The sequence below is a fragment of the Telopea speciosissima genome, chromosome 3 (genome assembly GCF_018873765.1).
Source record: "Telopea speciosissima isolate NSW1024214 ecotype Mountain lineage chromosome 3, Tspe_v1, whole genome shotgun sequence".
Lineage (NCBI taxonomy): Eukaryota > Viridiplantae > Streptophyta > Magnoliopsida > Proteales > Proteaceae > Telopea > Telopea speciosissima.
Genome location: NC_057918.1, coordinates 4804541 through 4819369, shown reverse-complemented (window position 1 = coordinate 4819369; position 14829 = coordinate 4804541). Strand labels below are relative to the sequence as shown.

The 14829-nt window shown below is 37.7% G+C and overlaps 2 protein-coding genes across 3 annotated transcripts; one reads left to right on the top strand and one right to left on the bottom strand.

The window, feature by feature from the left end:
* Positions 1–987: 987 nt before the first annotated feature.
* Positions 988–5248, top strand: LOC122653996 (zinc finger CCCH domain-containing protein 43-like). Its single transcript, XM_043847969.1, has 6 exons — positions 988–1330; positions 2664–2790; positions 2912–3186; positions 4647–4869; positions 4984–5040; positions 5184–5248. The coding sequence occupies exons 1-6, from the start codon at positions 1181–1183 to the stop codon at positions 5246–5248; spliced, it is 897 nt and encodes a 298-aa protein (XP_043703904.1). The 5' UTR covers positions 988–1180.
* A 1615-nt stretch (positions 5249–6863) lies between these two features.
* On the bottom strand, positions 6864–9485 carry LOC122654781 (protein NOI4-like). 2 transcript variants are annotated; one of them, XM_043849028.1, is made up of 3 exons: positions 9304–9485; positions 7351–7542; positions 6864–7258 (listed from the first exon to the last, which is right to left on the bottom strand). In XM_043849028.1, exons 1-3 carry the CDS (start codon positions 9310–9312, stop codon positions 7235–7237), a joined length of 225 nt encoding a protein of 74 aa, XP_043704963.1. In that variant the 5' UTR covers positions 9313–9485; the 3' UTR covers positions 6864–7234. The 2 variants fall into 2 exon arrangements, with proteins under 2 accessions (XP_043704963.1, XP_043704962.1); XM_043849027.1 differs by having other exon boundaries at positions 7351–7545; positions 9304–9477.
* Positions 9486–14829: the final 5344 nt, after the last annotated feature.

The following is a 14829-nucleotide window of genomic DNA, read 5'->3' as shown; positions in this document are numbered from 1 at the left end:
TTTCCTTGTAAATGATAAAAATAGGACAAGTGGTTGGCTCTCACATGCATGTTCACCTGTTGGTACGTGCGGTGGAACACTTATTCCAAAGGTTCTGTATTCCAGTTGGCCTCCTCTACTTCTGCCTACCCCTACTACCGTGTGCGCCCTATACACAAACAAAACGGAATGTACTGCCTTACCCTGCCGGAGTGCCTTGCTCAAGCAAGCGAGGGTAAGGCAGTATTTTCTGCCATGCTTGTGTGTAAGGCGCATGGCAAGTACCGGGCAGGCGGAAGTAGAGGAGTCGGATCCTCTGTATTCTGCATATATTCTGTTTGTTTTCCTCAAATCAAGAGCTTTTACTCTTCTCTTCTCTTCTCTGCGGTTAATTAGGGTATGCAATGTAGAAGAGCAATGGGGCAAGAAGCCTCTGTTCTAAAACCTGAGAAGGAATCTATTTTACCTGCTCCTGCTCCTTCACCTTCACCTTCTTCATGTCTTGCTTCTGCCGCTTCAGCTGTTAGTCCTGAGTCAGATGCTACTGCTGCTGCTGTCCCTGTCCCTGGTTTTGTTTCTTCTACTGAAGATGCGCCTGCGACAGTGGGAGCTCTAACACAAGAGTTTCAAAATCTAGGATTAGAAGATAATAATAAAGATAATGGCAACGAAAACTATGATCTTTAGGAGAATAACCTCCAAGGGGGTCCTGTTCAATCATCCTGCTAGAAAGAAAAATCAGGTACCTCTTTTTTTGATTTCGACCCGTTTGTTTGCTTATTAGCTTGTAAATTGAGCGCATTTTACTGCTTGTAGTGATATATTCTTTTAATTTTTGGCCCTGAAGAACCACCTCAAAAATATCTCGCCTCCCTTCTAACCCTATTCATCTGGGAAAGTAACTGTGTGGTTACACACTTACACCTCAGTTAAATGATATATAAATGGATTCGATAACGCGTTAGAGGAATTTTGGTCTACTGGTATGGTGGGCTGGCTTCATTTGAATAGGAAATAAGCACTTTTATCGTTTCTCGTATATCTGCTGTTGGTTTGTCCTGTAGTCATTGTTAGCTCAGGAAGCTGGCTTTACCTGGAAGATGGCACACAAATTGTCTTTTGCATTTTCTTTCTTTAGGCAGTCATTCATCATTTTTTATGTCCTTTTGGATGATTTAGTTTGACTAAGCAGTTATATCTTATGAACTCTGATTACGTTAGTAGTTTCTTTCAATTGCCTAAGTCGCACTCATTTTCTTATTTTGGTGTCCATGCTTTTGTAAAAGTGAAGGTTATTAAAGAAAAGGAAAAGCCTGACCTTTCAGAGAAAACAGAGCAGCAACAATGCAAGGTCATTATTTAATTACTTTGCTTAACCAGTTTATTTAGTATCTGTTCAGAAGATTCGTTACTTTCTTTGAGTGTTATAAATTGTAAGTTCTCTGAAAATTCTTAATGCGTATACTCTAAATAACCCTTTCTTCATTTAACCTCCTAGTCTCTGATCTTAATCTGATTTGTCTTTGTTTGAATCACAGGAATTACCTTTTTATCTCCTTAGTTCTACTCCTACAACCAGTACTCCATCAGGAGCTACTTGCTTTATCCAAGTGGTTGGAGTTAGTATTCTGTAGAGTGAGACCTGCCAGCATTTTGGAATCCAAGTGCAAACAGAATTTTGTACAAGATAAATATGATAGCTGGACCTCTAATTTCACCTTACATGCTCGTATTGGACATTAAATGAAATGGCTGAGGGATGTGCATCCAATACCCCAAACCCTGGTCCATGTTTTGGTTATTCCTGTTGTAAATTGAGTGTTTTCCCATTTTTCAGTACAGGTCATGGACAGGGTTTTGAATCTGCATGCTTTTTCTATTTGGCCTTTGAAGAATCAAGGCAACAAAATTGGTTAATTGTAGAAAATCCATTCTGTATCAATTAGTTTTAGTTAGAAGTATCTATTTAAGTGTTTTCCCCCTAAGCTGGATATGTTAGGCGTATTGATGCTAAATCTGGTTGGGTTTGGGTTTCATTTATTTGACCTTTTTGCCTTCTTTCTCAATCTATATTCAGCCTAGCAATATTGACCCTTTCTCATTCGTATTATTACATTGATTGTAATTTCCAATCAACCAAAATTTTCCCTTTAGTTTCCTAAATATTTCACACTTTTGGTTATCCACTCTAAACCTCAAGGTTATAAGATTTGTTAAACCTTGCTGCATCAAGTGCTCCTCAGGGATGCATGCTATCTGAACCTTTCTATCGATCTGGGATGCTTGTTCAGAGGATGTGGCATGGGTATATTTCCATCTTGGATGATGTTTTTTTCTGTCAAAAAGAATCAGACAGTTTTTCCTACTCCACATCTATGTTTTTTTTGGGAGGGGGGTGGTTGGGGGAGGCAGGCAAGATGGAAATGTGCATGGGTGGCTGAGTTTGAATTTGACTGATAATTATGTTTTGGCATGAATCATTTTATTATCTTTCACTACTGCCTATATGTGGTTTTTGGCCTTCTTAAATGGGCATAATTTTGAAAGGTTTTTTTCTGATATGTTGCTGTCTGCTTTTGTTGTTTATTCACATAAATATTTTCATGGATATAATGCTTGTTGATGCATGTTACATCAATTATGGATGTTCCTGTTTTTATAGTATTTTGCTATGGCTTTTGCAGTATTACCTACGGTCAGGAGGATGCAAGCTCGGAAAAGCTTGTAGATACAATCATTCACGGGGAAAAACTGTGCTACCACCACCACCACCACTAGATTTTAACTTTCTCGGCTTGCCAATCAGACCGGTAATATTACACAGTTCCTTTTCCTGTACCACCTAACCCATTGAGGCTGACATGCTATGAGATTTATGGATCTATTTGAGTAAGTATACTGAAATTTGTTGTAATATTTTCCCTATGTCGAAGGGAGAGAGAATGCCCGTACTATATGCGTACTGGTTCCTGCAAGTTTGGACCCAACTGCAGGTTTCACCATCCTGATCCTACTGCTGTGGGAGGACCTGATACTACTCCTGCTTCTGTTTCCTTGCATCCTTCAGGTGCATCACAACCAGCTTCAACATCTTGGTCATCTCCATCAAATGGGACAGTCCCTTTTGTAGATGCTGCCACTCCTAATGGGCCAATGATGCTTCCACCTCAAAGGGTGCATCCAAATCCTGAATGGAATGGATATCAGGTAAATTTTATACATGATTACCTTTCTCTCTCTCTCTCTTCCTTTTCATCATAAACACTGCCCTGCTATCCTGGGGGAGAAGTTGTTTGATTTGATGTTTCTTCCTTGTTTTTAAGGAGTAGCAATTTTTTCATAGAAGAAAATTTTACAACAAGCCACAAATAGTTTATGATGACAGTAACATCGAAGAGAACCACCTTTACAAAGAAAAATAATATAGATACACCTTAATGTACGTAAAAGTAACATGCATGTTCTCTAAAGCTCACCGTTTTGCATATCCTCTCCGAAACCAATATGTTCCAGTTCTGATAAATGCTAAGTATTTAAATGAGTTACACAGTTTCCTTTCTTGATTATCTTTCTGTGCTAGTCCTATGGTACCACTAATTTTTAAAACATCATTTTAACTTGTTAGAAAGGAGTAGCGAAATCTGTAATTTATCACAAGTTCTCAAGGGGAATGGCAGACTTGTAATAAACCAGAATTTGAGAGGGTTATTGGGTAACTTAATGGGAGAGGACACAAAAATAATAGGTAGAAGATCAGAAGAAAATTGCTGCAACTTAGATTTAGTGCAAGGGCAGAAGCAGAATTCAAACCTGTGTTAGAATTTTTCATCCCAATTGGCATTTCATTCTCAAACTCTGCGATATAAGTTGCCCAAGGATGGAGAAGTAATCTCCCAAATCTCAGCCTGAACCGTGAGGACCAAGTGATTCTTAAGAAGTTTTCCCGAATCCCAGTAATACTGTTAACAACAAGACAATATAGGAACAGAACTAGAACAGAACTAAGGACGAAAGAAGAAAGGAGGGAAGAAGAGTGATTGGACAAGGGTTTCCAGCCACTAAGAGAGAGAGAAGGAAGGCTGCACACGCCCATCAGGGAAAACTCAACTCCAAATTCTATAATCCATTCCAATCTGAATCTCTCGGACAATGGTTACATATATACAGAAAAGAGAAAAACTCTAATAATTAGGTAACTAAACAGCTGTCCAATCCCTTATGCATATCCAACTTTCTAAAATATACAGAATAAAAAAAAGGTAAAAGATATTATCCTCCCCAAATAACATAAATTCCTAAAATCTTATTAGACCCAAAAAACCAATTGGATCTGGTTCATCACGATTTGGGCAGGTCCAAGGAAGTGCACCTGCATCAGTTAATTAAAATGATTCTTGTGGGATTAATGATTTTAGTTTTTTTTTTTTTTTAACTTCTTTTTTGGTGATAGTTTACATAAAGTTTATCTATTAATGGTAGAATGTAACTAGTTTTTCTTTTCAACTGATCATGGTGATTATATTATATTTTTTTACTCCTAATAGTGATTGTGTTTATTCCTCTTTTTTTTTCTTCCAAAAGTCCCTTGATTAAGTTCCTTAGAAACATTTTAGCTTCTTTGCTAGTTTCTTGTCTTACAGCATATCATCCACTTTCTGCTTGTGTAGGCTCCAGCTTACGCTCCAGAAAGAAGCTTGCTCCCTCCATCTCTAGCTTTGAACAATCCAACAAACAGGACAGAAGTGTTTATGCATAATCAACAGCATATGCTGGATGAATTCCCGGAGAGACCTGGCCAACCTGAGTGTAGTTACTTCATGAAAACTGGGGACTGTAAATATAGATCGGCATGTAAGTTTAATCATCCAAAGATTAAACTTTCCCGGAATGGTATATTATTGTAGTAGGATTACAACATGAATTCATGTGTATTCTTCAATTATATCCTCTTAAAACCTTTCCTTTGTTGAATCCTTTTCCTGGCATGTGAGTGCTTCAAAACAGATTTGAGATGGGAAGATCGGCCTCCGTATGCATCTGGTGCAAGTGTTGAGAAATCAGGTACACCATTCCATGCGTCTCAACTCATAATTAGCGATAATAAATCATTGGCAAAGCCTTTAGCTTCAATTTGCCTTCCATATCAAGCCACCCAAACCCAGAAGATGAGGAGTTTAATCTTTTTGTTTTCCAAATTACTTTAGGGTATGGGATTTTTCCACGCCTTTATGTAGAATCCCTTTCATCTTGTCTCTTAACTGCCAGATGACAGTTTGGTCAGCCACCCAAATTTGGTGGATGTGTTATTTACATCCATGCCTAGTCATGGATGACGATAAAATTTTTGTGGATGCATAAGCCACAAGTGAAATTTCAGACCAGTTTGAATAATGCTGTGAAAATTATTATTTGAAAAACCAAGGGAAGCCCGATAGGACTGCTGAAAAACCTAAAATAGCTGTCCATGAATGGTGGGTCAATGGTTGAGCTACTCAAATTTAATAGGTGGCCATCAGAGAAGTCTTCTCTCTTTGTTAGATCGAAAATGATCACATATTAAAATTTGTCTTATATTTTTTCAAGGGAAAAAGAAAGTACACACTGTCGGTATATATTTTCCCTTTACAATATCTTTATTTTCTCCTTTTTTTGTCATTACATATGTTGGTCCCCTTTTCTCTTCTGTTTTTTTTTTTTTAATAATTATTTTGGTAGAAAATATATCTATTGATAAAAACGGATTACATTCTTGTGATCTGGAAGAAAAAAAATTCAGATAAACAGGGATTGAAATTAGGCCAGAGTGTTCTGTCTATAATAGACAAAGCCCTCCTGCCCAGAGAATCTGCAATAGGGTTTGCAAACCTTGGAATATGTTGGAAGATGCATGTATCAAAAAAAAGAAGGGATAATGGCATGTAGAATTAGATCCCTTACCCATTATTCAATTTGCAGGCATTTCGCTTGTACTAGACTCCACCCGAGCTTGCATTTATAACACTCGTAGTGTCCTATACACGTACTAGTATCACATAAATTGGGTTTGGTAATATTGAGAAAATTACAAGATTACTCAAAAATGAGTTTTGATTTATCAAATCATCCACCTAATCGTTGATTTTATTAAAATTAATCAAAATAAAGATGATTACAAAATTACCTAAAACAGTGTCCACTGCCTCTCTCTCACTACCTTCACTGATTTGACATTTTTGCCCCTAGCTTCCTCGTCTACAGTGACTTCAACTCCTGCTGTCCTCTATTTTCTCTTCCTGCTTCGCACACAGCTGGCTCCCAAATGCTCTGTCGAGCAAAAATCGATCCATCAAGTGCTGGATTGGTTAAAGCTAAACCCCCTCCCATGCCCTCCTCGGGTCTCCTCTGGATCTCTTCCACCTTTTTACCTCCTTCCCCACCCCAACTCTCACTCTCGTCGGGTCTCCTCTGGAGGTGCTTGTGTTTATGAAGAAAGAAGGTATCTTTCCGTCCCGGCAGTTTTTCTCAGTGATTGTCTCACAAATCTAGAATTCATCTTGGCTTATTGCAAGAATGCTAGCCCAAGGTGGGTAATTTAGAGGAGGCTTACAGAGTTCGATACCAGATGAAAGCCTTAGGTGTGTCCCCATATCTGGTTACCTAAAATTGATTTCTCAGAGCATCTCTCTCGCTCTCCATTTTTTATTTGTGCGGCAATGGTTACTGCTTTGATCCAAGAGAGAAGCAACCTCCTCTAGGATGCTCGCCAAAGATTAAAAAGTTGGAAGAGAAACAATTGGAAAGCTGCTTCACTAGGAATTTAGGTGAACGACCACCATTACCCTTAAACACAGAATACCTGGCCATGCAACCCCTTGTGCTTTCCATTGTCGCACAATTTTAGGCAAAAATAATAATACATATATATTTTTTTTAAAGTAAACATATTACTGTTCAAAACATATGAAAAAGCAACTGTAAATCATTGAGACATTCAAACCAAGAACAAAGGGCAAGAAAATGTTATGTTCTTAAATCCATTACTTTTCTTCCTTTCCTCCTATAGATTACACACATATAAAAAGCTCTGGGGAACATAAAAGGAGGTGAACATTGAACAAGAAATCAGGAAAAAAGAAGAAACACTGCAGGTAAACGGAATAAAAAACCACCAGACATTCCCCACTTCATTAGTCTGCCAGGGGCATTCAGAGAGACTCACAAGTACTATGCCACCAGGCCAGCTTAGGAATCTCAGGGCTCCAAAAGCTGTGCGGGATTAACCACAGCAAAACCACTTTCTCTGTCAAATACACACGCGATAGGAGAGATTCATTAGGGAGCAATACAGCCATGATATGTCTTATATTAAGTAAACAGGTGCCATAATTATACCTTAGTGGGATACTGATAATTGTCATCATGTTTGTATGCATCATCATTTCTTTGTGGTGACGCTTCAGCCGCAGCATTCCCATTGGTCTTCTTCTCATCTCTAGCCTTGTTAAATATGACTGTAAACCCTTCAGCTGATGCAGGATTGTTCACATCCCACTCACCGAATTTGGGTAATGGCCGACCTTTATCCTGCTGTAAATGGAGAAGTCAACTATAAGCTAAAGAATCCATCATCTTAATACCCAAAAAAAAAAAAAATCACATGAATTAATACACATTAAAAATAGTGTGCAACTTCTTTCCATTGCCTACTGCCAAGTGAAATGAACTCAGCTCCAACTCACTAAGTTTTATACTAGCTGTCATAAGCTTGTTCATAGTTCTATAACCCGAACAGCAAAGTATGAATCTTATTACTCATTTTTTTTTTATCTCCTCGACAGCTTCAAATTGCACCAAAGAACTCCTAGCTGGTTTTGCCATTGGTTATCCTTGCAAATCATAATCTCATCTTGTTTCCTACTGATGCTACATTAAATTCCAATGACTGCATTTATCTCCCCAAGTCTGTTCTCTAAAGCTGTGCTACTCATGCATCTTGACATCCCATCAGCAGCATATCAATTCTATTTCGGTATTGTTCCTTGGTCGTGCAACATTCAACTCCACAAACATGGTTGGTCTTACAGCTGTTTTATAAGATTCCAGCATCAGTTTTAAGAGGCATGGCTTTCTTAACACACGAGGGGAGGGGGGGGGGGGGGGCTCTCTACTTCCTCGACCCTAATCTAATTGGGCAACACCCAGTTCCAACTCCCCCTCTTTACATAGCTGACTGAACCAAGATTACAAAACCGATCATTAATCACATTATTCATCAGAGAAAGCTACCCTAAAGGGTGGCAATTTAACTCCCTATTTTGTCCTTTAGAGAACATTATAATCATATAAAACTACCACATAATGAACAGCAATGTAGGGAAGCCCCCATATGATGAGGAAAAAGCTCAACAATTGAAGCAAAACAGCGCCGTTTGGTGCACACTTTCATGCTTCCCTGTCAATGATACAGAAAACACAATCTATAATCAAGGAGCAGAAACATATAAGCGAAGGGGCACAATTATCTACCACCTGAGTATAAATGATGGCAAACAAACCTAGCCCCATTCTCTTAATCAAGTCTAACGTCAGAGGCAATTGAATCGTTCCAAAGATTTGAATTCCACTTTTATTCTGTCAACCAATGTACACAGGTCGATCATTATCTTAATGATCAAGACAGTATCGCTGCACCCGATAGAATTGCATAATAGGAGGCTACAGGTGGTTCAAAGATATTCTCAAAGGAGAGCAAAAAGAAAGATAAGTTGAATTATTACTATTATTTTTTTTTTTTGGGGGGGGGGGGGAGGGGGGTTTGGGGCAGCACAAACACAGAACCATGAAACTCAGAAACCATAGCTACAAACACTTACGTATGTAAAAAAAACCAAAATCAATTCGATCGCTTCTTATGAATAAAAACAACCATTTTAATTAAGAAAGGAGGGGGGGGGGGGTGTCGGGGTCTGGTTCTTCTCCTGTCATTTTCCAGACACGATAATTCCAAACATAGCTGCAATGCAATCCATATTCCAGGTTCCATTACATCCAACACAGATAATTCTCTCATTTCTCCCAAAAATGAATTGGAGAAAAAAATATCTTTTTTTTTGTTGGAACAATCCGATCATATACAAGGCCAACTTTGGAAAACAACGTCTCAACCAGAATTCTCAATAATTCAACCCTAGGCCGAAACAAAACCCTAAACTCATCGCAAAATCATCTGGTAATCACATACAAAATGAACAGAATCAAAAAAATTGAAACCAGGGGTGCGATAAAAAAAGTAACGAAGAAGAGAGGGAAAAAAAAAAAGTAGGTAGAAGGGAAGAGAAAACTTACCGACGACATGAGCGGAAGATCGCAGGCGCTTCAAGTTCCAAAGATCGGGAATCGGAGGAGACCCAGAAGAAAGAGAAAGAGAAAAAAAGGGAAACAACAGAGAAGAGAGCAGCAAATGTTGGGTTGGGATGAGGAGAGAGAGAGAAGAGAAAAGAGAAATGAAGGAGACAGAGAGAGAGAGAGAGAGCGAGCGAGTCTTAAGGCAAAGTGTCTCTTCTGAGGCGAACCCTGTTGGTCTTGGGTGGGTTTTTGTGGGTTGTGCTTCTGCCCTTAAACGATTCCAGAGAATTCAATATTCCAATGTTTCCTCTGGTCAGTGAGTATGAGGTGTACACGTCGCTCACACGGCAACCCCAAACGGTTTTCTCCCTTCAATATTTTCTTTGGTCTTTTTTAGGATATTTTCGTCTTCTCCCATTCCCCACGACCCACCACTACGGTCTACGCTTTGATTCGCCGTACTCAGCCGGCGCCAACTACGACTACGACTACGATGCTTCACCTTACTATTTAGTCTCTTTTTTTGGCCTTTTATTCTTTCTTTCGACCATTTCTCTTTCTTAATACAAAATATATACTATCACCGATAAAAGAACGAGGCTTTCATCCTCCCATGGGATGATTGTATTAATCCAAAAAATATAACCATTTGAAAGTTATAAGGCAAATAAAATTTTATCTCTTCTATTTGATTTCTTATTTGATATACATGGTATCCACGTCATCATTTTAATTACCAAAAAATCAAATGTCCACGTCATCATTTGAGCTCTTAGTTCAAGTTTAAGGAAAAATTTTCATCTTTCCTTTTAACCTATCAAAAAACCTTTTGGGGGGGTTTTCTTAAGGAAGCCATCTCCTTACCAATGATTTTTTATTGTCACATCTAAACTCTAAACTTTAAGAATATATTATCAATATCCAATCATGCTTCTATAAAATTATTTGAAAATATAAATTTACTTGAAAATCAAGAACTGTTGAAATTTTTTTTTTGAGTGCAAGACGGGTTAAATGATTGAGAATATGATTTTAAATATCGAGATTGGTATCAATTTCAGTCGATATTGATACAAATTGATTGGATTGATCATATAAGATGGTTTTACCCTCATTTTTCTTAGAATAAACAATTTTTTGAATGAGATTGCCTTTTATTATGGATCGTTACGTTGATATAGTATGGTCAAGTGTCGATATCAATTGAGATCGATATTGATATTTTTTTTTGGTTAAGATCGATATGGATATTTGAAACCATGATTAAGAGGGATCGTTAAGAATACACCATTTATTTAATGTGGAAAGAACACTATTTGGTCATGTGTGACATGCGACTCCTGTGCTTAGATACAAGCTACACGAAATGACCGATGCATCCTCATAGAAAGGTAAAAATTCTCAAAAGATGCGATGATCATTTTGCATGACCCTGTATCTAAGTGTAGGAGCTACATGCCCCACACTATGTATTAACATTCTCTTTTCCTTATTTAATAATTAGAATGACCCATATCATCTGTCCACATGGGAAAACAAACTTTGAGGAAATATCTCCCACGTTGTACATAGCAAACATTTTGTTTTTAGAAATTTATCCCTAATTTTTAAATTTCAAAATGTCAGCTATACTTTGGAGGATGGAGAACTCATCCTCTTATGGGTCATATTTTTTTCTTTCCTTGTCACATCAATTGGTCGTGCCTGAAGTGTGAACATATTTATCAAAAAAAAAAAAGTTTGAAGTCTGAACACAATTTTTTTCCCCTTCTTTTTCATTGTCACACCAAATTGTAAATTACACCAATATTTAGCATTAAAAAGTCATCCAAGTTGGATAGTGGTGTCGAACGGTTGGTCCATTCTAGTTTTGATCATTTTTTTTTCATGTATCGAGTTAGACGAAAAGCAGATTAATAAAATGTTTAAGAAAGTAGTTTTTTGTCCGGGAGTGTGGACTATGCTTGCACACCTGTGTGTCTATATTTCTCCTCTTCAAAACAAGGAAGCATAGGTATCTAAGTATCTTTTTCAAATGGGGAGGAGAGAGATAGATTCATGGGCGTGCTGGCATAAGTCACACACTCGGACAAAAAACTTTCTCCCAAATGTTTAAATGCTTAATCAACAATAAGTAAACTGAAATTGATTGGTATCAATTTGTCAAATTTTCATATTTAAAAAATATTAAAATATATTATATATATATTTTTTATCAATTTAATCAGATCTTTATATTTTAGGTTTTCTTTTAACCGATTTTTTTCAATTTCAATCCAAATTATCAGTTTCAATCAGACTTATCAATCGATCCAATTGGTTTTGGTCTTCTAACGTTCTAAAAACAAAACCAATACCAAACCAGTAAAGTGTCGACTGATCAGTTTCAATTGATTGGTTCAATAGGTTTGGTCTAATTTTTTTGATTAGTAATCAACTACTCATCATTAACTAGAAGACCACCTCATAAGATAGAAAAAACTTAAAAAGAAAAAATCAAAAATAAGAAGACTAGAAGAGGAAAACGACTTCACACAGACAAAACAGCCATAGATATTTTAGGGCGCGTGCGTGTGTGTTCTCACGTGTGTCTAGAAGCTCTATAACATAAAATCTACAAGATGTATTAACTCACAAAAAAATCCATGTTCCCAATTCCAAAAAGGAGAGACAACAAATCAGCAATGGGGTTTGTGTCAGCAAAATTCTTGGGGACTGCCAACCGTGGAGAGTTACTAAATTCTTCTTTTTTTTTTTGTCATTCAGGACAAGGCGACAAGCTACCACATGTGTTCTTCCCTTTCTTTTACTTCCTTCCCTCCCCAGTTCCCACAAAGAGAGGCAGAAAGAGAGAGAGAGAGGTGCGCATAACGCATTAACAAATGAAAACATTACCTAAAATAACACCATAATTAGCTGTTGCGACCATTTAATCAATTTTTCTTCTACATGTAGGCAAAGAAAGAGAGTGGGAGAGGAGAGGTCTCAGACAATGAGACAAAGTAGTTTTCTCTGTCTATAAATTATGAGAAAAGCAGGTCGATACACTGATACAGGAATAGGTAGATACCATTAATAATATTTTGGGGGAAGTTTTCATACACGGCCCTGTAAATATGTACGGTCGTGTCTCCTCTCACAAAGAGTTAGAAAAGTCATAAATCCCAACCCATTAATTAATGCCTTGAAACTTTCACCTTTTCACATACACAGCTTACACAGCCGTGTATGAAAACTTTCCCCTAATATTTTTGTACGTTAGTTATTAATAATAACTAGATAAACTTTTAGTTACTTCTAAACTTGTCTACTCGATTAGTAATTTTGATTCATAGAGCACTTGATTTCCCAGCAAATGGCATACTAGATTTAGTATCATTTTCTCACCCAATTTACCCCCCAAAAAATAAATCATGCTACATATTTTTTTTGGGTAAAGATGCTATATTTTTTTGGAAAAAGATTATCTCCAACTCCAACTTCTTTCGATCATCCATTCAATAGCGGGGAAGACTTAGACACGCATTCTCAAGTGTTGCTAATGTTAAGATGCATGTCCAAATCTTCCCAACTGTTAGATGAGTGATTGGAGAGGAGTTGAGAACCCAAGTAGATGGAGAGGATCCGGATCCACATTTTTCTTGCAATTGACTCTAGATTTAATACTTGGGATTTGATCCATGGTTTGAGGCATCGGTATCAGATTGCTCGATATGACTGATACTTCACAATTTTGACGGTGATCGATACCCAATTCGATACCGTGCACCAAAACCATGATCGATTTGATCGATCCCATTAATTTGGATTGGAATTGACCAATTCCGACCTGATTCTGCCCTTTTCGGGGAGTGGTTGTGCATTTTTGGGGCTAGGGCATAGTTTTGCCGATTCTGACTGATTCATATCCCAATTCCACTCCTCAAAAACTGAATTGGAGTAGTTTATAAAGTAACCCAGCTGGCCGATTTGGAAGGGGTCATTTCAAATGCTAATCAACAGGGGCAGGAGGGTAGGAGACCGCACTGCCGTATTGTTAGTTGCCATCCCCATTTAGTACTTGGATCCACCCAAGGATTCAAAAACATGGAATTATGATCAGATCGGTTATGGATCGGAATCCGCTTGTATCGGTTATACGTCTGCCAATGATCTTGCTTTTTAAAAACCTTCGAGCATTCCTCTTGTTTCTAGTTCCTTAGTATTCTTTGTATAGCCAAAATCTATTGATGCAATAGTAAAATTTCGAGAAACGTTCTTTGCGTGGGATGTAGGGGCTGCGCCTAGATATATGGGAGGCAGAAGTGACCGGCATGCCCCCATGAATGGTAGAAATCCCGCCCTCCAATGTGTCTGGGCACAAGCTGTCATTGGTTGCTGCGCATGACGTGGCTCCTATGTCCCACTTTTATCAATAATAAACTATTGAAGCTCATCCCTTTGTTTTTGATGGAAGTGTAATCACACAAACCACACACCGATCTTAAAAAGTTAACCAACTTTTAGGACCGTGGAATGACGGATATATATACACGACACAACTATTGAAGCCTATCCTATTTCATTGATTCCATCCACAACACTCCTATCACAAATAACAATCGCATCCCCAAGTTGAGTAAGCTCTAGGTAATCCAACCATGTAAAAGAGTTGTTAGGCAAGGAATCATTTCAGACAAAGGAGGAAAGGATATTAGGTTCAGATTAGATAGCCAACGATTAATAGGTTTGGTGGACGATGATAAATGATATGGTTCCTAACATTTCATAAGAAATAACAGAAGACTGAAATAAAGAGAGACTTCGCTTTTTGGAGTACTAACAAATTGGGTACTGTTTGGATCTTAGAAATCCAACTCTTTTGTTTTCTGAGTACACCTAGGTTGTGTTTGGTATGCATTCTTAGAATAAATTGTGTGTCTAAAACACATTCTAAACAATATCTAGCTTTAATGCTTCGGTAAAAACCACATTCTTTAAGTTAATTATAGCGGTGGAGACTTTGAGCAAGAAGTCTATTGGAATAGTACATATGCATCTAGGGCAAAATGATTTAAGAACTGATACTTTATTCAAAATTAAGGGCAAAATGATTTGATTTGACCTGATACACTGATCCATATCAATATCGATATTGACCAAGACATTACCTATCGATACCTTGATTTAAAACCTTAAGGGTTAGACTAATAAAAGAAAACTGCTCTAATTTTTTGGGATAAATTTTGTAAACCTAAATCCTCAGGGGGTCTTGGAATCCGCAGGGCTGAACATCATAACAAGGCGCTTCTCACCAAATTGGGTTGGAGATTATTGACAGAGCCTTCATATATCCCTGTGGTCAAAACTGTTGAAATCCAAATACTTCCCATCCTCTTCCTTCTTTGATCCTAAGACCAGATCGAAGAAGGGATCTTGGTCCTGGAATAGTATCATCAATATATGACACCCTTAATAATCTGATTATTAGGAAGATTGGTGATGGTAAATCTACATATTTTTGGACTGATAGGTGGGTACCCTCAT

Bases quoted from the DNA above. Each gene is read 5' to 3' on its own strand.
- LOC122653996 (XM_043847969.1), top strand. From the start codon at position 1,181: ATGAACTCTGATTACGTTAGTAGTTTCTTTCAATTGCCTAAGTCGCAC. The intron at 1,331-2,663 runs GTCATTATTTAA...TGGCTTTTGCAG, and splicing joins CAGAGCAGCAACAATGCAAG to TATTACCTACGGTCAGGAGG. The intron at 3,187-4,646 runs GTAAATTTTATA...CTGCTTGTGTAG, and splicing joins CTGAATGGAATGGATATCAG to GCTCCAGCTTACGCTCCAGA.
- LOC122654781 (XM_043849027.1), bottom strand. The intron at 7,259-7,350 runs GTATAATTATGG...TGTATTTGACAG, and splicing joins ATTATCAGTATCCCACTAAG to AGAAAGTGGTTTTGCTGTGG.